The sequence below is a fragment of the Lissotriton vulgaris genome, chromosome 3_1, assembly GCF_964263255.1.
Source record: "Lissotriton vulgaris chromosome 3_1, aLisVul1.2, whole genome shotgun sequence".
In the NCBI taxonomy this organism is placed as follows: Eukaryota; Metazoa; Chordata; class Amphibia; order Caudata; family Salamandridae; genus Lissotriton; species Lissotriton vulgaris.
The window spans coordinates 151,725,761-151,749,773 of NC_141689.1; the positions used below are offsets into that span (position 1 = coordinate 151,725,761).

Consider the following 24,013-nt stretch of genomic DNA (forward strand, 5'->3'; position numbering starts at 1 on the left):
GTTGTAAATATTTTTGTCCACCCTAAGCGTGGAAGGGTATTCTCAGATGTGAGACCCTTGCTCATTGCACCATCAGGATTCAAGCAAACCGGGCCGAAGACGGCTGTAATGCCAGAAACCGGTCCCCGGGAGTTTGTTTCCTTCCCAGTGTAAGAATTGGCTTTTGTAGTTTGGTTTGCCCTGTTCCCATCATGCACTGGGACAGGAACAGACTAATTTGCATACAGCCAGGTTCTGAAACTGGGATGGTGCAGTGAGCTAAAAAACGGTGTTGGATCTAGCCCTGATCTCTTGACTGGGTGAGAGCTTTCTGCTTAATTCAGAGACTCTGTCCCTCACCACCCCTTGTTGTAAATATTTTTGTCCACCCTAAGCGTGGAAGGGTATTCTCAGATGTGAGACCCTTGCTCATTGCACCATCAGGATTGAAGCAAACCGGGCCGAAGACGGCTGTAATGCCAGAAACCGGTCCCCGGGAGTTTGTTTCCTTCCCAGTGTAAGAATTGGCTTTTGTAGTTTGGTTTGCCCTGTTCCCATCATGCACTGGGACAGGAACAGACTAATTTGCATACAGCCAGGTTCTGAAACTGGGATGGTGCAGTGAGCTAAAAAACGGTGTTGGATCTAGCCCTGATCTCTTGACTGGGTGAGAGCTTTCTGCTTAATTCAGAGACTCTGTCCCTCACCACCCCTTGTTGTAAATATTTTTGTCCACCCTAAGCGTGGAAGGGTATTCTCAGATGTGAGACCCTTGCTCATTGCACCATCAGGATTCAAGCAAACCGGGCCGAAGACGGCTGTAATGCCAGAAACCGGTCCCCGGGAGTTTGTTTCCTTCCCAGTGTAAGAATTGGCTTTTGTAGTTTGGTTTGCCCTGTTCCCATCATGCACTGGGACAGGAACAGACTAATTTGCATACAGCCAGGTTCTGAAACTGGGATGGTGCAGTGAGCTAAAAAACGGTGTTGGATCTAGCCCTGATCTCTTGACTGGGTGAGAGCTTTCTGCTTAATTCAGAGACTCTGTCCCTCACCACCCCTTGTTGTAAATACTGTTGTCTGTAAAAGCACAGACTTCATTCTGCTTAAAGTATCAATTCGTATAGAAGAGATATTCAACAGAGGCCAAACCGTCGCCTCTGAGTCTCCAGGGCCATTAGGATACAATGCTTGCATACAGCAAGTGACCATGGAACTAACGCTTACGAGATATGCTTTCCCTGGCACCGTGCCACAACAGCTGTGGTCCGTTATTAGAATGTAACTCCCGTTAGAAAGTTGTCTAAAGAATGGCTCTATCTGTGTTGCAGGTGTGCCGTGCTGGTGGCATGAAAGGTTATTTGAAGTCCCCCTCACAGGCCCCATGTAAATTAATACCTTGGCACAGAATTATACCGCTTAGTGATTGTTTACAATTATAACCACTAACAAATACATTCTGGTTTTTGTCACTATAACATGTGTGTGTATAAGGTAATTTCCATGATGACTTAATGTACCCTTTACCCAACCTTTCATACTGGCCTGCTGGTATATACTCTTGGCATTTTTTAAATTTGAAAGTTGTTATCGGAATTGTGATAATCCCGTGTATTATCCATTCAATGACAGGTCTTTCTGACATTGTCAATGGTAATCTCTCAAGTTTTTCAATGCTCAGAATCGTATAGTCTGCTCCTTTCTGTGCCAAACTGATTTGTTTATCAGTAAGGTTAAAGATAGAGAACAATGATGTTGTGTTGATTAAAGGCCAAGGCACATAGCCTGAACGCAGGTTTTGCAACGTCCAGCCTAGCTGTACAATAGAACGTAATTGGGACTGACCATGTTGTAACATTAGCAAGTCCTGATCTATTATATCCATAGCAGATGATACAATACTGTCCAGTGAATATATTCTGGAGGACAGAGTCATTAACCCGTTGTCCACAACAGAAAGTGATTTTTCCAAATTAATACGATCAATTTCTCGTATTTTCTCTGCTGTCTCAATTTGAGTCACTTTCCATGCCTCGTTGTAAGCAGCGTATATACTGGCCGCTATGAAACGTTTTTGACGCTGTTTGCGTGGTCCCATTATGAAATCGCGCAAGTCAGCACCATCTTTAAGTAAAGACAAGTGTTGCTTAATTTGTGCCAGTGTGGATGTTTGTATCCATTCAAGGCATAGTTTCCCTACACTGTATGTTCTTACTATCCCTGGATGTTGTCTCTGGGAGTATCTAGGGTCTGGTCTGGTCATTTTTGACCCCTGTATTTTGTTCAGGAATCTATCTTGACATTTATTTGTGTCTGTTGGCCAGATTAACCACTTTTTCCAATCAGGATGTGTTCTATTTTGATGTAAAATTTTGGATACGTCTATCTCAATATCTGTGGTTGTGTTATCAGGAATTGGCTTTGGAATAGACGGTTTGTTTAAGTCTTTGATTTTGGCTAGGCCAAAACAGGTAGTATGTTGAATGGTGTCTTCAAGAACATTATTTGTTCTGGTATCATGCAGGCTCAAAACAACGCTTCTAGGCCTTGTACCTGCCATTCTTTTGTACCCTAGATGGTTTTTGTTTCAATGTTATTTTTCCAGAAATCAAAACCAAATGTAATCATTTTTTCATAAAATGTTTCCGAATAGATCAATTTTGTATTTGTCGGCATGGTTTTTGTCTCTGTTTTATCTAACAGTTTATAATAAAATGTTTCTGCATCACTTGTGTTAAACCCTGAGAAGTATTGGAATTTCTCATAGAATGTTTTTGAACTGCTTTGAGGTGGAGTTGCACAATGTTCCCATTGATTATATTTAAAAACATTTCTAGGTTGAGCAGATTTATGTAAATAGTGGGCTGCATAATGGGTATAGCAAAACATCTGTTCATAATTCGATGAACCTTGCAAATAATCATGTTCTGTAAATTTTGCTGACATAACTAAATCTGACATCATATTATTTATGCTTTCAAAGTCCCAATCATCAGAGAATGTACTTGGTTTTACAAAGTCACTTAATGAAACCTTAAACTGATGAGGATATTTCAAGAGTTCGACCGGTCCATATATTTCGTAATCTGTTTTGTCCCAAACTCCCCCGCCGGGTATTGGAATGGCTGTGACATTCACTGATGATAGTTCTCTTTTCTCGATGTGAGATGACTTGTGTGGCTTCAGAACTAAGTTGATGTTCTGACTTGCTGTGTCCATTGTACTGTATTTTCCCTCAATGAATTTTCCCAAACAAAGTACCATGATGAGCCAAAGCAGGAGGAAAAATACCCCTAGCACAATCCAAAATTCTAACCATGGAGAAATGAGATAGGTTTCTTTGAGTTGATGAAAGAGTACTATTGCTTTGTCCTTAAAAGTCTTTGTTGCTGGCGTTACTACAGGCTCGCTTTGATCTTCAGAAAAGTATCGAAATTGATGAAGTAGCCAGGTGCAGTTCTGTCAATTGGTGGAATTGTTTTTTCAATTTGCCTTTCATTAGCACATTCTGATGCTACATCATTGTAGACTAGTGTTTCTTGACAAACTGTTTCAATTTGGGTTTCAAGAGGCACAAGTTCCATGGCATTTCTGCATAGTCCTTTTTTATTCACTGCAGGTTTATCAAATGTGATTAGTCTCTCAGTTTGAACCTCTTGGATTGTAGCAAATTTTGGTATTCTGCTATTTCTTGGGAGTCCACTGGGCCTACTACTTATTATTGGCCACATGATTGTGGTTTTACCAGGTCGATGGATACAACTCAGTTCTCCTTTTTACCAGCAAGGGGCGGTAGTACAACTGATCTTGTTCCGTTGATTGCTGAGACAGGTACTGCTTTTCTGTAAGAGGCCCAAATTCCTTCTTCACCGCTATTTTCTCTCTGACCAGATCCCCAATCTTTGGAATCCAGACAGGTCTTGCTGGGACAGGTAGTGTGTCTTCAGTGGTTGTTGACTGCTGTTTTAACTTTATGTTGCTCAGGGCTTTTCTTGTTTCATTTAAGTCCTGTAAAACAGCCAAACGTTCTTTGATGTCAAAGCATTTTTTCTTATCTTCTACCACTGAAGCATGACTATCTAAGTCCTGAACATATATTCTAGTTCCGAACAATAGTTCGTATGGGCTGAAACCTTTTAGAGAATTTCTTGGCAGATTATTAAGACTACGTCGGACACTTGTTAAATGCTTGACCCACCCATCACCCAAACCTAATACCTTTGCCGTTATTTTTATTTATTTATTTTATTTATTTAGCAATTTGTATAGCGCCTGGTGACCCGAGGGCATCCCCGCGCTGTTAACAATGAGTCCTACTGAGGGGGGGGAGAGGTGGAGGGTTTATTTAGGGAATAGAAGGGTTTTAAGTTTTTTCCTGAATATCAGGTGGTTGGGCTCCAGTCTGAGGGAGCGTGGGAGAGAATTCCAACCAGTGGACGCTTTGACAGAGAAACGTCGGCCTCCAGTGCGTGTTCTCTTGAATTTAGGGATGTTGGCCAGGTGCTCGTTCTCCGACCGTAGGGCCCTTGGTGCAAAGTAGGGGGTGACCAGGCCCCTAAGGATCGCAGGTCCCGATCCATTGATTAGTTTATGGGCCGTGCACATGGCCTTGAACTCCACCCTTTGGCGGACTGGCAGCCAGTGCAGCGCCTTGATGGCGGGTTTAGCGGATACTCTAGGAGGTACGCTCATGATTAGGCGGGCTGCAGCGTTCTGGGTTCTTTGTAGTCTCGCTAAGGTGGCTTCCGGCGCACCTAGGTAGACCAAGTTGCTGTAGTCTAGCCGAGACAATATGAGGCCCTGTACAAGTAGTTTCCTAGACACGGGCGGTAGGAGGGGGAGAATTTTGCGAACAGTTCGCAGAAGCCCAAGACAGGTTCCGGCGGTTTTAGCCGCTTGGGTCTTCATTGAGAGGGCGGGTTCTAGCCAGACTCCGAGGGTCTTGATTTCGTGTTTCGGGGTGGGGATTTCCCCGAACACGTCTGGCCAAATTGCCGGGGGGATGGTCGCCCATTGTTTGCCCATGAGCATCACCTCGGTTTTGGAACCGTTGAGTTTTAATGACGATTCACACATCCACCCGTGAATTTCGGTGAGACAGTTTGGTAATTTGTCTGGGTGGTCGTCCAGTTGGGAGAGGGAGACGACCAATTGTGTGTCGTCAGCGTAGCTCACGATTTTTATCCCGTATGGTGTTACCACATCTTCCAAGGGGGCCATGTACACATTAAAAAGTGTGGGGCTCAGTGAGGAGCCCTGAGGGACCCCGCTGGTGAGTGGGAGTGTGGCCGAGTGGAATTCGCCGTCCCAAACCTGGAACGTGCGTCCAGTGAGAAAGGACTCTATCCATTTGAGTGCCATCCCGGTGAGCCCTGCTGTAGCCAGTCGGTGAAGAAGGACACGGTGATTAACCGTGTCAAAGGCGGCACTCAGATCCAGGAGGATCACTGCCACTGATCCCCCTGAGTCTAGAATGCGCCTTGCTTCCTCGATGACGGCAAGCAGCAGGGCGGTGTCTGTGCCGTGTCCCGGACGGAACCCGGTTTGGGATTGCCGCAAGATGTTATTAGTCTCGAGAAATCTGGAGAGTTGACTATTCACCAGTTTCTCGGTGATCTTGCTAATCCCTGGGAGGAGTGATATGGGCCGGTAGTTTGCCATATCAGTTGGGTCGAGCTGAGGTTTTTTAAGGAGTGCCTTCACCACTGCATTTTTCCAGCTGTGGGGGACTGATCCCTGAGCAAGTGAGCAGTTGATAAGCTCCGTGATTGTAGGGGTGATAGCGGGGGCCACGTTTTTAAGGAATCTCAGAGGTGCAGGGTCTAAAGGAGATCCACTTTTTATTTTATTCAATGTCGTTTCCACCTCGTTGGGCGTTATCGGCTTGAATGTCTCGAGTTGGGGACGTATTCCCGTCTCATCGGGGGGCTGAATAGTGTTTCTGCGGGAAGGGGAGCTGGGGGGAGGGAGGGATGTGAGGATGCGGGCAATTTTGTTGTTGAAGTATGAGGCTAGGTCATTACTTCTATCTACCTGAGGGGTGGTGGGCGAGGAAGCGATGGGAACTTTCAGAAGCTCCTTCACAATGAGATAGGATTCCCTAGAGGAATTGGATGCTTCCTTTATCCGGGTATCATAGTGAGAGGCTTTGGAGAGCTTGATTGCGGTTTTATAGGTTTTGACTGAGGAGTGGTATGCCTCTTTGCTGGCGTTGTGCCAGTCTTTTCTCCAAAGCCGTTCAGCTCTTTTACAGTTTTTGCGGAGCTGGCGAAGTTCTGGGGTGTACCACGGAGCAGAGCCGATGTTGTTGGTCTTATCTTCGCGCATTCTGAGTGGGAGCACAGAGTCAAGGGAGGTCGTGATCCAATTTCTGAAGTTGCTATCGGCGTTGTCCGGGATATTGTCGAGAATCGGGGTGGTAGATATCAGGGTGTTGGCCCATTCTTCAATAGGTAGTTTGGACCAAGTCCTGCCTTTAGTGAAGGAGGGAGGTTTCTGAGGTTTCTTGAGGGGTCCTGGGAGTTAGAATAGGACCAGGAAGTGGTCCGTCCAGGGAAGGGGAATGGAGTCTATTTCTTGCATCGCGGGGGTGCTGGTGAACACTGGGTCCAGCAGGTGGCCTTTGATGTGGGTGGCTCCTGAGTTAATGAGACGGAGGTCCGAGGCCGCTAGTTCGGAGATCAGGTCGACTACTCCAGAATCTGAAGTGTCTTCAAAGTGGATGTTCAGGTCTCCCACTAAGATGAAGTTCGTGGCGGAGTGAGCCTGTGTTGCTACCATGTCTAGGAGGGCATTGGGAAAAGAGCCGGGGTGGCCGGGGGGACGGTAGACTAGGATCCCTGAAAGGGAGTTCGTAGGGTCGAGTTTAATTGAGAATTGAAGACTTTCCGAGTATGGGATTTGTGCATCGCTGGCGTTGCAGGTGAAGGAGTCACGGTAAATAATGGCGATGCCTCCCCCTCTGCCAAGTGGTCGAGGGAGGGACTGGATGAGGAATCCCTGAGGTGTGGCTAACACTATGTCCGAGTCAGAATGTGGGGTGAGCCACGTTTCCGTTAGGAAGAGAATATCAATCTCGTAGTCTTCTATAAGGTGGTGGATTGGTGTCGCGTGTTTAGGGAGAGAGCGACAGTTCAATGAGGCAAGTTTGAGAGTTGCATGCTTCAGTACTCGTGTCGGGATTTGAAGCTGGGCTGGCTGGCAGTTCGTGCAGCTGACAAAGGGTCCATCCATATCATGGATATATCTGCATGAGGGGGCGGGGGAAGGCCTGAGGCTTAAGAGGTCACGGCGGGAATATGTGGTTTTGGCGGAGGCTCTGACAGCCAAGGGGTCTGGCCCTAGGCCCGGTCGTGCGCGGACGGGCGCAGACGGGCTTGCCTTAGGCGCGCCTTCGGCGCGCAAACGGCGCTCCCGCTGCGCTCGTCCGCTGCGCTGGGGGGGTCGACACATTTGTGCTAGAAGTTAGTGGGCGTGGCCTCGCAGGGGGCGTGGCTTCGCCTTTGGCGTGCTCTCGGTAATGGCGATTCCCCGAGGCTGATGAGCTGGATTAGCGCGTGTCAGCAGCGCTTCCAGTAGGTAAGACAGAGCGTTTGTGTGCTTTAAAAGCAGTGATACAAGTTAATAAGTGACAATTTTTTTTAAAAGCGAGCGAGTTACAAACACCTCCGGCTTCCGCCTCAGAGGCTATCAGGTGAATGGGGACGGTGCGCTAGAAGAGCGTTTATAGGCTTGGTCGGTGGGCGTGGCCTCGCAGGGGGCGTGGCTTCGCCTTTGGCGTGCTCTCGGTAATGGCGATTCCCCGAGGCTGATGAGCTGGATTAGCGCGTGTCAGCAGCGCTTCCAGTAGGTAAGACAGAGCGTTTGTGTGCTTTAAAAGCAGTGATACAAGTTAATAAGTGACAATTTTTTTTAAAAGCGAGCGAGTTACAAACACCTCCGGCTTCCGCCTCAGAGGCTATCAGGTGAATGGGGACGGTGCGCTAGAAGAGCGTTTATAGGCTTGGTCGGTGGCCGTGGCCTCGCAGGGGGCGTGGCTTCGCCTTTGGCGTGCTCTCGGTAATGGCGATTCCCCGAGGCTGATGAGCTGGATTAGCGCGTGTCAGCAGCGCTTCCAGTAGGTAAGACAGAGCGTTTGTGTGCTTTAAAAGCAGTGATACAAGTTAATAAGTGACAATTTTTTTTAAAAGCGAGCGAGTTACAAACACCTCCGGCTTCCGCCTCAGAGGCTATCAGGTGAATGGGGACGGTGCGCTAGAAGAGCGTTTATAGGCTTGGTCGGTGGGCGTGGCCTCGCAGGGGGCGTGGCTTCGCCTTTGGCGTGCTCTCGGTAATGGCGATTCCCCGAGGCTGATGAGCTGGATTAGCGCGTGTCAGCAGCGCTTCCAGTAGGTAAGACAGAGCGTTTGTGTGCTTTAAGAGCAGTGATACAAGTTAATAAGTGACAATTTTTTTTAAAAGCGAGCGAGTTACAAACACCTCCGGCTTCCGCCTCAGAGGCTATCAGGTGAATGGGGACGGTGCGCTAGAAGAGCGTTTATAGGCTTGGTCGGTGGGCGTGGCCTCGCAGGGGGCGTGGCTTCGCCTTTGGCGTGCTCTCGGTAATGGCGATTCCCCGAGGCTGATGAGCTGGATTAGCGCGTGTCAGCAGCGCTTCCAGTAGGTAAGACAGAGCGTTTGTGTGCTTTAAAAGCAGTGATACAAGTTAATAAGTGACAATTTTTTTTAAAAGCGAGCGAGTTACAAACACCTCCGGCTTCCGCCTCAGAGGCTATCAGGTGAATGGGGACGGTGCGCTAGAAGAGCGTTTATAGGCTTGGTCGGTGGGCGTGGCCTCGCAGGGGGCGTGGCTTCGCCTTTGGCGTGCTCTCGGTAATGGCGATTCCCCGAGGCTGATGAGCTGGATTAGCGCGTGTCAGCAGCGCTTCCAGTAGGTAAGACAGAGCGTTTGTGTGCTTTAAAAGCAGTGATACAAGTTAATAAGTGACAATTTTTTTTAAAAGCGAGCGAGTTACAAACACCTCCGGCTTCCGCCTCAGAGGCTATCAGGTGAATGGGGACGGTGCGCTAGAAGAGCGTTTATAGGCTTGGTCGGTGGGCGTGGCCTCGCAGGGGGCGTGGCTTCGCCTTTGGCGTGCTCTCGGTAATGGCGATTCCCCGAGGCTGATGAGCTGGATTAGCGCGTGTCAGCAGCGCTTCCAGTAGGTAAGACAGAGCGTTTGTGTGCTTTAAAAGCAGTGATACAAGTTAATAAGTGACAATTTTTTTTAAAAGCGAGCGAGTTACAAACACCTCCGGCTTCCGCCTCAGAGGCTATCAGGTGAATGGGGACGGTGCGCTAGAAGAGCGTTTATAGGCTTGGTCGGTGGGCGTGGCCTCGCAGGGGGCGTGGCTTCGCCTTTGGCGTGCTCTCGGTAATGGCGATTCCCCGAGGCTGATGAGCTGGATTAGCGCGTGTCAGCAGCGCTTCCAGTAGGTAAGACAGAGCGTTTGTGTGCTTTAAAAGCAGTGATACAAGTTAATAAGTGACAATTTTTTTTAAAAGCGAGCGAGTTACAAACACCTCCGGCTTCCGCCTCAGAGGCTATCAGGTGAATCAGGTGAAGTTATAGATTGCTTTATGTCTCGATTTTTTCTTTCCACAACCCCGTTTCCCTCAGGATGGAAGGGACAAGAGTACCGCAACCCAATGCCCATGCTGGTCATGGCCTCCTTATAAGCTCGAGAGCTAAAAGCAGGACCCTGGTCAGAATGAAACATGGCAATTGCGTATGTGCCGATAAAGACTCGCAAATCTTTTATAACAGTTCTGGCATCAGCCGAGCGCTGGGGCCACATTCTTAAGTGATTTTAGTCTTAAAAGGAATTAATAGGACGCTGGATTTTATGTATAGATAGCCTTATGCTAACTACAGAAATGGCCATGGCAATACTCCGGTTGGCTCGTTACTGCGGTCTCTGTTGCAGTCTGGACAGCTCTTCGCAAATTTATAATGTTGCAGGCTGATCCCCGGCCACCAGTATTCTGATTGTAATTCTGTCAGAGATTCCTTCAACTGTTTGTGCCTTGGACCTTCACCCATGTGTGCGTCTCCTATTCGAGCAAAAGGAACAGAGTTTGCGTCAATTGTGTATGTATAATTGAGTGGATAGTTCACGGGTAGTGCTGCACAGTTGCCTTTTGAAGAAGTTTTTACCGCCAGCATGGTTTCTTCGTCTATGTATTTGTCTGAATGCTTTTTTGTGGCTACGGAAGCCGGTTTAGTTGCTTCCGCTCTGGCTGTATCAGCCAATGAATTCCCTGCAACGTGAACACCATCACGTTGATGACTCAGAGTGTGTATCACGTGAGTCTTTTGTAGTTCTTTCTGTAAAAGAACTACCTGTTTCCAAAGTATTTTATGCTTGATTGTGGCACCTGTGTCGTCTTTGTAATCATTTTGGGGCACATGCATCATTGTAGGAATTTGCATTTCCTAAATTGCGAAAATTAAGGAATTGCAATTTAGGAATTGCAAAATCCTATGCATCAAGAAATCCTAATTTTTTTTAGGATTTCTTAATTTTCGGAATTTGCGATTCCTTAATTACGAATCGCAATTAAGGAATGGCATTACATTGATTCCTATGGGCCTAGAGCAGAGGTCTTCAAACTTTTTGATGCCGAGACCCCCTTGTAAAATCTTTTTAGGCGTAAGGACACCCTTCCGACAAAAGTTTCTAGAAACTGGTACTCCTCATCATCAACTTTTGACAACCATAAATGCGCCTGTTTGACCTCATCACATCCCTCCATCATTCATCCACCCACCCTTTCATCCTTCCATCCATACATACATCCCTCATCCATCCACCCTTTCATCCTTCCATCCATACATCCATCTTTTAACCATCCACCTTTCCTTCCATCTACCCATCATTCATCCGCCCACCTTTTCACACATCCATCCATCATTCATCCATGCAACCTTTTATCCATTCATACATCCATCCACCCTTTCATCTTCCCACCCTTTATCCACCCACCCTTTCATCCTCCCATCCATACATCCATCCTTCACCTATCCACCCTTTCATCCATCCATCCCACCCACCCTTTCATCCATCCATCTACCCATCATTCATCCCCCCACCTTTTCACACATCCATCCATACATCATTCATCCATCCACCCTTTCATCCATCCATCCTTCATCTGTCCACCCTTTCATTCTTCCATCCATACATCTATCCTTCACCAATCTATCCTTCATCTATCCACCCTTTCATCCTTCCATCCATACATCCATCATTCATCCATCCACCCTTTCATTCATCCATCCACTCATCATTCATCCACCCACCTTTTAACACATCCATCCATCCATACATCCATCATCCATCCATTCACCCATCCTTTACCCATCCACCCTTCCTTCCATCCACCCATCATTCATCCACCCACCTTTTCACACATCCATCCATCATTCATCCATGCAACCTTTTATCCATTCATACATCCATCCACCCTTTCATCCTCCCATCCATACATCCATCCTTCATCCATCCACCCTTTCATTCTCTCATCCAAACATCCATCCTTCATCCATCTACCCTTTCATCCTCCCATCCATACATCCATCCACCCTTTCATCTATACATCCATCCACCCACCCTTTCATCCATCCACCCATCATTCATCCCCCCACCTTTTCACACATCCATCCATGCATCATTCATCCATGCAGCCTTTTATCCATCCATACATCCATCCACCCTTTCATCCTGCCATCCATACATACATACATCCATCCTTCATCCATCCACCCTTTCATCCTCCCATCCATACATACATCCATCCACCAGAGGCATTATCTTATGTCGATGACATCTATCTCACAGACGACGACTTGGATACTCACTTGAAAAGGGTGAACACCATAATACTTGGGTTCGCAGCAGAGGGTTACAAATTCAACTTTAAAAAGTCACGAATTGCCCATCTAGTCCTATTTTTAGGATACGAATTATCAAGTGAAGGCAAAAGCCTAGCAGACAACTTTTTAGAGAAGTGCGCTGTACTCCAAGCACCAAAAACGCTGACAAATTTACAATCGATTCCAGGCTTCCTGAATTTCGGAAGAACTTACATTCTAAATTATGCAGAGAGGGTTAAACCTCTCTATGAATTAATAAAACCTGATTTTAAACCAATCAATTGGACTCCAAAACACACAGAAATTTTGAGATCACTGCAAACAGACATGTTAGCTAAAACAAGATTAGAAACACGCGACAATACACACAACCTTGTAATCCGAGTCATCCCAGGAAGATGCGGATTCACGTACCATGACCTCTAATGAGGGAGATACGGCACCAATAGCTTACAAATCACTTTTGTACACAGAAGCTGAAAAAACATTCAGTCTTACAGAAAATACTGTAAAGGCAGTTCAAACTGCTGTAGAAAGAGAACAAGCCCAAGCACAAGGAAAAGGAATAACTGTTTTCACAGCAGAATCAGCCTTCGAGGCGCTATTCAGCCCAGTGAATCTAAAAACAGTGGCACTAGATCCAAAATGGATACAGTGGGAAAATTCTCTTGATACAGAAAAAGTGACATACTATTATGTCCCGAACATGAAAAAACTGAATGATTTAAAAAATGAAGAAGAATATCCTCTGCCAATCGTAATTCTGCCTCTCCAACAATACTCTTTTATATAATCTATACAGACAGATTTGTACAGCATTACAATGTAGATGATAAATCCTACAATGCAGCCTGTGTGATTGTCAAAGGTCGCTGGATCTGCGGTAAATTCAGACCGAAAATAACAAAAACTGAATCACTGAGAAACTGTTCGACTCAGCGAGCTGAAATCAGATCTTTAAAGATGGCGCTTGAAAATGCAGAAGGTGAATTCCCGACACTAATAGTGTGCGATTCGCATTTCTGCATCAAATCTAACAATAATGAGTTGCAGAACTGGGTTCAAAGGGGCACATACATCAACCTATTTAGGAAGTGCAAACGGTGCGAATCGGTAAATTCGGCCGTTTGCGCTTCCTAAATACGTTTTTGGGATGCATGAAACAATTTTTCAAAATTCGCTTTTTTTTGCATTTCCTAAAAATGCGAATGCATTTAAGGAATCGCATTTGTGCGATTCCTTAAATGCAATGCATCCATTTTTTTAAAAATGCGAATTTTGAAATAGGAAGTGCAAATTAACACGAGGTTGACCCTCGTGTTAATTTGCGAAATTCTTTAAAAAAACACAAAAATGCATTTTGGAAAGTGTCATGTTACAGACACACATGTCCTTAGGATATGTGTGTATGAAACATGCACTTTAAAATACATTTCAGGGGTGCAGGGGGGGGTCCTTTGGACCCCCCTCTGCACCCTTGCATCCATCCATTCTTCCGTCCACCCTTTCATTCTTCCATCCATACATCTATCCTTCACCAACCTATCCTTCATCCATCCACCCTTTCATCCTTCCATCCATACATCCATCATTCATCCATCCACCCTTTCATTCATCCATCCACTCATCATTCATCCACCCACCTTTTCACACATCCATCCATCCTTCAGCCTTTCATCCATTCATCCACCCATCATTCATCCACCCACCTTTTCTGTGCCTCTCTCATGGGGGGGGGGGGGGGGATCAGTATCTCTCTGTGTCGTCTTCATTCATCTTTCCCACTCATGGGAGGGCATCTCTGTGTCTCCCTGCTGGGGGCGGGGGACGTGTCACAGGACCCACACCTCCAGGTGCACAACATCCATTGAACTCAAAGGGCTACACTACAGCCACTCCCCCAGCCCCCCCCCCCCCCCACCCCCCAGCTCGTGTATGTGAGCCCGGCTGAAACAGCTTCAGGGACACACACACAGTCACACCCAAGTACTTGACAGAACTTTAAAAGACCTTTTACTTGTTAATGAGGCGTTGATGTTTTTCACACCTCGGTGTGAACTCGGCCTCCGCCGTGAGCACCCTCAGCCCAATGCCAGGAACTGCACTCTGCAATGCTTCAACAAATTGCGAATTCCAAAAAATAGAAATGCAAAACGGCATTGATTCCAATGGGCCTCTAGGCCAGCGGTCTTCAATCTGTGGGGCGCGACCCCCAGGGGGGTTGTGGAGTCCTGGGAAGGGGTTCGCAGATTCTGCAGAGTTCACTGGAAACTTTCTTGACTGAATAGGAAGTGATCAGCTTCTCTGGCTCAGATAAGAAGGGATTCAGCTTCCGACAACCGCATAAACATGACAACTTTTTCTCCCTCAGAATAAAAGTCAATCTCTAGAGTCGTGTGAAACAATTGACAGCTATTTCACTGAGTCAGTTGTGCATATTTAATTTCACCAGGGTGCAGAGAATAGAGAGACGGGCGTTTTCAATAGAAGGTATTATTTATTGAGCAGTCTTCCTTCTCATGCAAGAGAAATGAATTGCCACAATTGCAATACTTATTATAAAGTAAAGTACGTACAGTAAAAGGAGTATTATGAAATAATACTGTAAAAGCATTGATATGGTTTCTTAGCCATAAGACACTTTAAAATGGATAAAACATATATACATATATACAAAGGATAACGTGCTCAACTGGTGCTTCTAAAATACGCATACCCCGGTGTACCTGACCTAAGCCTAATACGTGGGAAGGAGTAAGTAAGTAGCAGTTTAAGTTAAGTAGGTTTGTTGCCAAGGATCTGTTCAAGAATTCTCTCTAAGGGTTTAGTCAGCACTGTACCTTGGGAATAGAATGTAGGAGGTCTGGTATCTCCCTCTCAGGACCCGATATCTCAGTCATCCGCAAGGGTAGGCTGGAAACGCCGGAGCTGGATTTTCTCGGCAGGAGAAAAGACAGCGTCTTTCTCAGCGCGTCAAAGAGGAGGGGCAGCGTCCATGGGCTTCTCGCTTCTGCAGGGCTCTCGGAAAGTAGATTAGCTGCTCTGCTCCAGAATCACCACTGTGTGTTTGCTTAAGGCAATGTTGGTATATTTATACCTGAAAGGTGCCAAGTTTGACGTAAGGTTTGGACATAAGACGTCAATAAAGATGTCACTAAGAACTGGCCGTTCTTACAGTGCTCGGAGGAGTTCTATTACAAATCAAAACAAAGCAAGCGGGGCTTTCCCAGGTTGCTGGAGGTTTGGTGTGTCGAAAGAACTCGGTGTGCTCTCTAGGAATCTAAGGAAGTAGCTTCTGCCGTGTCTTGGACTGCAGGGGCGATTTACTGAAATATGGCTCTGATTATTATGCCATTATAGGGATATTATTGATTATAGCCGTATAGGGGCATAAAGTCACAATATTGAATCGGGTTCCTAGATAAAACACATCACTCTCTTCAATCCCCTCTTCCCTTTGTACTTATCTACCTCTCTTCTCCCCCTGACATCCTTATTCCTGGCCCCTTTCTCTTATTCTGCTCTCTTTTGGTCGTCCTTATCACCTTTCTCTTTCATCATTATCCCCTTCTCCCATTCTGTCACTTTTTCCTTTCCTCTCCTTCCTCTTTTACCCTTTCTTCTCTCTTCTGCATTCCTCCCTTCTCCCCTGCACCCCCATGCTCTCTCCTGAAGAGTAAAGACAGAGCTCGGCCCCAATCAGACTCCCCTGGATTTAAAGAGTTAACATAATACCAGGCCGGCTGATGCAACCTGACAACATAAAACATTTTTATTTGAATTTTAATTATTCTGCCGAAATACACGTAGTTCCTAAATTTTCCGTTAAATGAAATGTGCCAAATTTCTCAAAACTTTGAATTTCCAAATTGTGAAAAGTGTTCTACATGCTGGAGAAGGGTTCACGTGGAAAATATCTCACCGCGAGACATTTAACGGGCGAAGCATTCTTCCGCCGGTATCTCGCAAGACTTTTATGTGAAGTGCGAGCATATCTGAAAAAGGTCTCACGAGATACCGGCAAACCCCATTTCACTGTCAATGCATAATTTCATTACATTTTTCTGGGGCTGCGTGATTTCACTTACCCTTGCCAACCCGGATGTACAGCAAGGGTGCCATGGGTTCCAATGCAAACAGGTAGATTGTAAAGGACTTTGATACATGAGGAGTGGACATCGCAAAGGCCATGGCTCCGGTGCCACTGCACCTGCTGCACCAATGATATACAAGGCTGAGACAGCTGCTGGGCTCTAAGAAGCTTGAATAAATCAATTCGGAGCACAGGGGTTAGTCCTTTGCGGTATTAATGTTGTACCTAAGTCAGACAGTACAGGTGAAGTGTCAATGGTCGTAGACGGGAACCAATTGTATGTGTGTCTGATATGTGTTTCTTTACATGTATGTTTTGAATACTGTAGAAAGCTAACTATGGCTGAAAATAAAGTTTAAGAAGGGGTACTCACACTGTGCTGTCTCCTTGTGACGTAGGTATGGGGGCTTCTGCCCCCAGTACAAGTACCACCTGGGGAAGACATACGGCAAGCTGACGTCACAGCTACTCACCAGCCCTGACGTCAAACACTCCACACAGCTGGTGCTGCAGGCCACGTACCCGCCTCCCCGGAAGGATGAGGGCGCGAGCTCCTTCCATCAGCTGCCGAGGAGCAGACGGCACCGGCTGGGGGATCGGAAGCTGAGCTTCAGCATGATCCCGGGGTACACAGGTAAGGGCGTGGGCACGTCACCTCTCGTGGCCACACGTACTCTTCAGACAAATTGTGTGGTCTCATCACCTCCGACACCAGAAACATACCACGAGAAAGGAGACACCGAGTCAGTTCCTGCATTACTTGTCCTTTTCCACGAAAACAAATATTTGCCCCTATCCTGGACGAAAAACGCTCCTTTATTTTACAAATACCATGATCCATCCTCAGAGGCAGCTTAAGTTGCACTGCAAAGAACAGGGCCTCTGCTCCTAAAATCCAGCCTCTTCTTATGTTACATGCCTTAGCACGTTTTGATACCAGACTCTTATGCAAAATTAAATGAAGACGTGAGGTATCAGACTCCATTGGAAGGCCACGGGCAGTGCTTTCAATCAGCAGGTACTACCGGTACTGTGTACCTGCACTTCTTTAATTTGAAAGAGAGAGTGCCTGCACTTTTCAACACTGTTACAATACTTTTAATGGAAGGGTACTGGCACTTTTAAGTAGCAAGCAGGTACTCTGGACAGTGATTACCAGCATTTCTATCATTCCATTGAAAGCACCGCCACAGGGCAGGCAGGACCATTAGTCCTCAAGAGGCAGGGTTGAGGTCATTTGCTTCTGATTCTGGGTGCGTACATTTATGGCTCTGTACACATGGCTAGGTACAGCCCCTTGATTGCTGGACCCTATGGGGCAGTAATCGCAAGCAGTCACAGGCTTCTCAGGGAGGTAATGTGGGGGGGCTTGACATCAGAGCTCCACAATCACACAACAACACAATAAAGGAATGTCCAGTCGCGTGCTTCTCTTTTACTTCTGACACACTGACCCACAGTGGCAGGGTATATAAGGCCCACCACTACTAGTGTTTATGCAAAAGTGTATTGGAATCGTAGTTATTGTTTCCTAAAAAAAAGAGACTCAAGTATAAGGCCCACCTCTAAAGACCAGCCACCGTTGGTGGTCCTCAATATAGCATGTGAAAACAGAGATAAGAGAGGCACATATACAGAGACATCTAAACCATAGTCTTAGGATTGGTCCATATAACAAAGAAAGGGAACACAATGACCGAGGTACATTTTTCAGATGGTGTTGTCAATGCTTTTATTCATAGTGTAAATTCATGTAGGTGAAGAATGCAAAACAGCCGACGCGTTTCACCCTTGCAGGCTTCTTCAGGGCGAAAAATGGTCCAGTAGGTGCTACAGGGTATAAACCCGAGCAAGAAAGGGAAAGGTATCCTATAGAATCTTGATGTATATCTCATACTGTTAATGAAGATAGTAGCGAAGTAGAGGCTTTAAGATTTGTAAAATTAGAAACCAAAGCGTATAATGTGTCGTGCTCAAGGACAGGACAAAACTCCGACCGGCAAAGGTTCACTGCCGCGCGTTTTTTTTCCAAACTAAAGCTTCTCTTTTAAGAAGGAAAACTTCTTTCGTTCGTACAAAACTACGTTTGACACACTTCTAGCCTCATTGGGCGCTATCAGGCAGTTCTGTACAATCCTGCCATCTCTCCCAATCATTTATCTTGGTCCAGATTGGTTCCCCCATTTCAGCTAAGATGTATTAATTAGCTGATTATGGCTCAGTTGCTGTTACGTCTCCTAAAGTTATTACAATGTCTCAGTTTGGAGGTTGAGCGTTGACAGCATGCCTAGAAGATCTGTTATATGTACTTTGTGTGAGATTTGGAGCATTGCTCCTGGCTTTTGCTTAGGGACTACTTTTTTCCTAGCAACTGCCTATATTTAACCCCTTCCCTTCACCACGAATTCCGTTGCGGCGCGGGCGGGCTAGGGGGTGGGCGTGGTGCTTCAACGCTCATGGCGGCTCCACGCTGTCAGGCCTCACGGGCGGCGTGTGCTCATGACGGCTTGGTGCCGTCACAGCCCCGCCCACTCATTAATTCTCCAGCACAGGCGGGGAATTAGTGCTGCGTGGGAGGAGCGACAGCGGCATGACAGCTCCATGACATCTTGTGCACACGCCTACCATGAATCATGATGGTGTGGAGCTGTCATGAGCACCGAAGGGGTTAACTGTCTTGATAGAAAACGATCAGCAGATGTCAGTAAACTGCCAGAATCGCTTTACCCAGTATACTGTGCTTCACAGCTAAAAACGTAAAAGGTCCCAAAGGCAAGACCTATTGCATTGCAAATGCTTGTTAGTTTTACCTCTCCTCGTGGATCAGTCCTCATTGAATTGGTGCCTCTGCCTGGCGCACTCTCACCTATGTGTTTGCACCCTCGCTCCTGGGAGGTGACGCACCATTTGGCAGCTTCGTTCATTCACCCCACTATGTCTGCTGGGCCCTCACTGGCACTGTGCCCGTCAGGCGTTAGGTAGGCAGCGGTGGGTTGTTGTGGTCACAGCTGGTGGATCCTTTATCCTCTGTTTACCGCTTAGATGTAACCAGGTAGCAGCAGCCATGCACCGGTAGAATACTCTGAGTGGATGCAGCCAGGACAGGTCCGTTATTCTCAGCTGATGCGGCCATATATAGGCTGATTGTTTCTCATCAGATGCAGCCACATACATGCCTGTTACTCTGGCATTGACTGGACCTCGCCAATCAAGTTGTAAATGTTTGCGGTTCCCACCGTGTCCAGTGCGGTGAGACTGCCGGCTTGCAGGCACCGGGACCCACAGATCACACTCCTCAGTCCTTCTCTTATGGGTCCTCCACAGACATCAGGACATGCTACATCTTACTCCTCCTGGACAGGACAGAGACTCCTACGACCCTTGCCTCTCTTTGCAGACAGACAGGCGGGCTTCTGCGCACTTTAGGGCAGGTTCACAAGTCTTCCAGTGAGAGATCCAGAGCAGGTGGAGTGCCCCAATTCTGCGATGCTGGCTGTCAAGCAGATCCCAGCTCCGGGTCCGCATCAGTCCTCTAAGTATCCTGCGGGCACCTCTTTCCTTGTCCAGAGAGGACTTGGAACTAGAATACCAAGTGGGGAGACAAGAGATGTGTATCCACTGCCGGTAGCTGCAGAACTAGTTTAAAGTGCTTCTCAGCTCTAGTATCCTCTCCAGGCTCTCCAGAGCCAGGCTTTGAGTAGAGTGATGCTTCTCACAGTAGAGTCGCTTTCAGCCAAGGAGTACCTAACAGCGGCACAGAGAGGTGTGAGCTTTCTGTACACAGCTGTCATCAGACAACTCAAAGATTAAATCAAGGAAAGATGAGACCTAAAGGTTCTCCTAATCTCGCCCAATAGAGTATGCAGTCCCACGCCTCTTTCCCACCATCCAGCAAGTGGAATTGTTCAGGAAGAAGTATCAACATATCCCTGCCAAGTAAAAGGCCTATTTAAATGTCTAAAGTATCCTTGTCTCCTCTCCACTGACTTCAGTGTCTAGGTCTCCTGCCTCCAGCTTCAGGAATGTCGGCAATACACTCTGCTGTCGGGGAAAATAACACCTTGAACTTGTGGGAAGGTCAGACCTGGGGGGACCCAAAGTGGATTCCACATGCTTCTATTACTCTGGTTGACTCACAGATACACCCTGCATGCACCCCACAGGCTACGCACACACATATTCAGGCGCGGCATGTACCTAAGAGTCAGCCCTAGAAACTGGGAACGTGCCTGGAAGTGGAGCTGTACATAAAGTGGGCCAGTAGGCCTCCGCTCAAGGGACACAGACAAAACACTCTGGTCACAGTTATGTATTCACAAAATACAGTGCACTGACAACATCGCTCTTTGTGTTAAACTCACGACAGAGTTAGTAGTCCATTGCCAATGGTAAAATGCATCCAGTTTTTCAAAATGATTAATTTATTTACATTCACCGAAACTTTGCCATAGAGAGCTCTCCACCCTGGAGGCGGGGATCTCCTCCAGCAGGTGTAAAGTTACCTGGAGTAACTTTACATTTGTACATTTTATTATAGGGGGCGACACCTCCTCATTTAAGGGGGATAAGACATGTAGGTCTACACCTAGGTATGCATTTCCACCTGCAAATAGTGAATAGCAAAAGAGTGGGGAGTTACACATAGGAGTAGACCTACACATGAGGAGATCCACATGTGTATATTTACCTTTATGAAGTGTATGTTTTCACATGCAACAAGCCCCATGTGTTCTAACAACAGAGTCGAGTGATTCGTTTGTCATCACTCTATTTCCCCTCATGTGCGATTGTTTTGGTAAAATAAATGAGGCCACAGCCTTTCACAACACACCTGGTACCTGCATTAACACGTGTTTACCCTTTCTGTGACTTACAAAAGCATGGACAATAGGGAGAAAGAGCAGCTTTGTTACTGTGCCTCTCTCAGTGCTTACTAAGTATGCCAGAGAACCTCCACCCACTCTACTCTCTAACATCAGCCACACAGTCATATTTCAGTGTAATGTGCTCAATATTGAGCACCTTATGGCACCACTTGTGACCTAGTGTAGGGCCTTTGACATTAGTAAATCGACCAGTTATAGGAATCACTAAGGGCGTAAATGTTTAACTTCTCTCTGGTTCCTGGTAACTAACCTAAGGTTTCATTTTCTGTTGTACTCCCTATGGGCTGGAACCGTTCCTGCTCTCAGGGTTCATCCCCAGATCCCAGAACTATTTCGCCAAGACCTACATGGAGACCAGCAGGGATGCCCTCACAGACTTTGAGCTGGAGCAGCTCAGGATGGCTTCCCAGGAGCAGGAGATGGCGTTGACCAATGCTCTGCAGTCAGGAAAGTGGGAGCCGCACACCCAGCAGGAGAAGCAGGTAGGAGCGCTCTGTGGTCTTGTTGAGTTCTATCTTTGAGTGCGAGAAACTGGCAGGAGTGTTGTGTGGTGAAGCTGAGCCCTTTCATCTGAGCAGCAGAAACAGCTAGGAGGGCTCTGTGCTCCTGTTGAGTACTTTTCTTAAGCGGGATTGACTGCTAGGAGTGCTGTGCCTCTTGATCTGAGCAGAAGAATCAGATAGAACTGCTGTGTGGGCTTTGTGAGTCTTTCAACTGAGCAAGATAAACATGTAGGAGTGTTGTGTGGTACTCATGAGTCTTTTCAAGAGAGCAGGAGAAAAGTATAAGAGTGCTGTGTGGTCTTTGTGTGAGTCCGGTCGCCTGAACAGAAGATCCAGGTAGGGTTGCAGTGTGTCTTTGTTGAGTTTATTAACTGAGCATTGAACACAGGTAGGAGTAGTGCTGTGTGGCATACCCGAGTCTTTTGAACAGAGCAGGACAAGCCGGTAGGATTGATGGATGATCATTGCGAGTCCTCTCAGCTGAGCAGTAGAAACAGGGAGGAGTGTTCTGGGGTCTAGTTGAGTTTGATAACACGAGGAAGAGAAACCAGTAGAAGCGCTGAGGGGTCTTATTAAATCCAATCATCCAAGTATGAGAAGCAGTTGGGAGTGCGGGGTGGTCTTGTCTCATTTGGGTATGGTAAGGCACAAGACGTTTAAGTGTCCCTCAAGTTATCTTGCTTGAGCAGGAGAAACAGGTAGGAGTGTTGTGTGGATATTGACCATTTTAGTGCCAAGATACCCACAGGGTAATGTTTGCGCTTTAGAAATGCTGTACGTTCAATTAAATTAAATTTCATTTTCTCGATCCCTTTCAATTGAGCAGGGGGAACAGGTTGGAGTGGTAAGCAGTGCTGTTGAGTCATCTGAGTAGGTGAAACAGATGGGAGTGCTGCATGGTCTTGTTCAGTCATTTATTCTAATCAGGAGAAACAGTTAGGAGTTCTGTGTGGTCTTACCGAATCCATTCATCCGAGTAGGATAAAGTAGGAAAGTAGTAGGTGTCTCACTATCGAGTATAGCGTGTGGTCGAGTCTCTACTTCCTTGTACGATGCTATTAACATTCTACGCCATGCTATGCATGGTGTAATAACTTACTAATCCATTAGTAATGTTAGGAGCAGCGCAGATCAAAAACGATAAGGTGTCTTGCTGGGACTTAACGCTCTATCCAGTTTTCCTGAGCTCACGCAGATGACCAAAGAAACCTATTCCATCATCATGCTTATTCTTTTGCTTCGTGGTGGGTCAATATGAGAATATAGAAACACAAGCATAAAAGCATGGAATGAAATTTAAAAGTCACTTGTATATTCTAATCGAGCTCTAATAAATGTTAGTATCGATTGGCTCACAGCTGCTCCACTAGGTGTTGATTTTGGATTTCTGAGCTCACCAATGAACCATTTCCAGATTGATCGTCGTTGTGTGAAAATGATTGATTTTATTTGCACAAAATTCTCTATGGCATGAGTAACGCAGGAATTATTATGTCAGCATTATCTGAGAATAGAAGGGAAGAGAGGGTGCAAACTGTTCATGTAGAATCTGCACCACGGTGAGTGCTCGGTATCTAATAGAACCTTATCACAGGGACTAAACCTTTGTAGTATGGAATGATCTTATTGAAAATGCTGTCTGTTTTCAGGTTAGAATGAGTCCTATCCGTTGTATGACTGGGTTACAAAATCTGGATTACAAATTAACACAAAATCTGCAATTACAACATTATCCATCCAGAGAAGGAAAGAGCTCACTGCTTGAGTTGGAAGCAGGTCAGGTCAAAGAGGTCTTTATTCGATTTACATCATAAAAGACAAAATACATAAAAGTATAGTTCATACAAGTTGACATATAAGATAATAAATACGTTTTTACAGTTTAAAACCAAGTTAAAAAAGAGTATTAAATTTAAACAATGATGTGAAAGAACCCCTGACTACAAGAGCAATACTAAGTTGCAGCTAAAAAACACATAAAAATGAGTACAAAGGGAACTTCATTTACCAAGGTTCCGAGTACGGAGTGACCATGCCCAACTCACATATTTTGCTACACCAACAACGATAGGGGCAGAAGTATCAGTTTTTAAAATCCTAGTCGCTGCTACAGCAGATCTAGTGCCCAATAAACGGCATACTGGTAGAAGCCAGACTCTTCTGGGTAACGAATACATAGGACAACAGAAGAAAAGATGTTCAATATTCTCTACAGCTGTTACACAGAAGGGGCACTTATCGCTGCCTCCAGTCGACCAGGAGTGCGTAAGCCTCCGCACAGGTAGCGAACCTACTCGCAGTTGGTGATACAATTCGCGATCTTTCGGTTTGGTTATTAAGTCCCAATAGTCTTCGTATCTAGGGAAGTCCTTAACAGCCAAAAATTCCAATGACATTGTTGGGCCGACAACCATGGTAGATCTCCTCTCAGCGATCCAGTGCCAGTAAATATCTTTGAGAGCCTTTTTTGATGGAAACGTAGCGCGAGCTGGATCTGCCCACAACACATCCAAGCGCAGGTTTTTCAAAAGCCTCCTAAGATGAGAGAACCAGGGTACCCTATGGGCCCCTTCAAGCCCCCTCACATCAAGGATGGCCTCAGCAAACAAGGATAATTTGGGGGTAGTCCACAGACGTC

The 24,013-nt window shown here is 46.2% G+C and overlaps 1 protein-coding gene across 1 annotated transcript in view; it reads left to right on the forward strand.

Annotated features, from left to right (window-relative positions):
- Positions 1–24,013, forward strand: part of CIMIP2B (ciliary microtubule inner protein 2B) — a 95,609-nt gene that overhangs the window by 41,282 nt on the left and 30,314 nt on the right. Inside the window, exons 2-3 of the mRNA XM_086962888.1 lie at positions 16,385–16,620; positions 21,179–21,354. Of these exons, the coding sequence (XP_086819014.1) occupies positions 16,385–16,620; positions 21,179–21,354 (412 nt within the window). The remainder of the gene's footprint in view (positions 1–16,384; positions 16,621–21,178; positions 21,355–24,013) is intronic.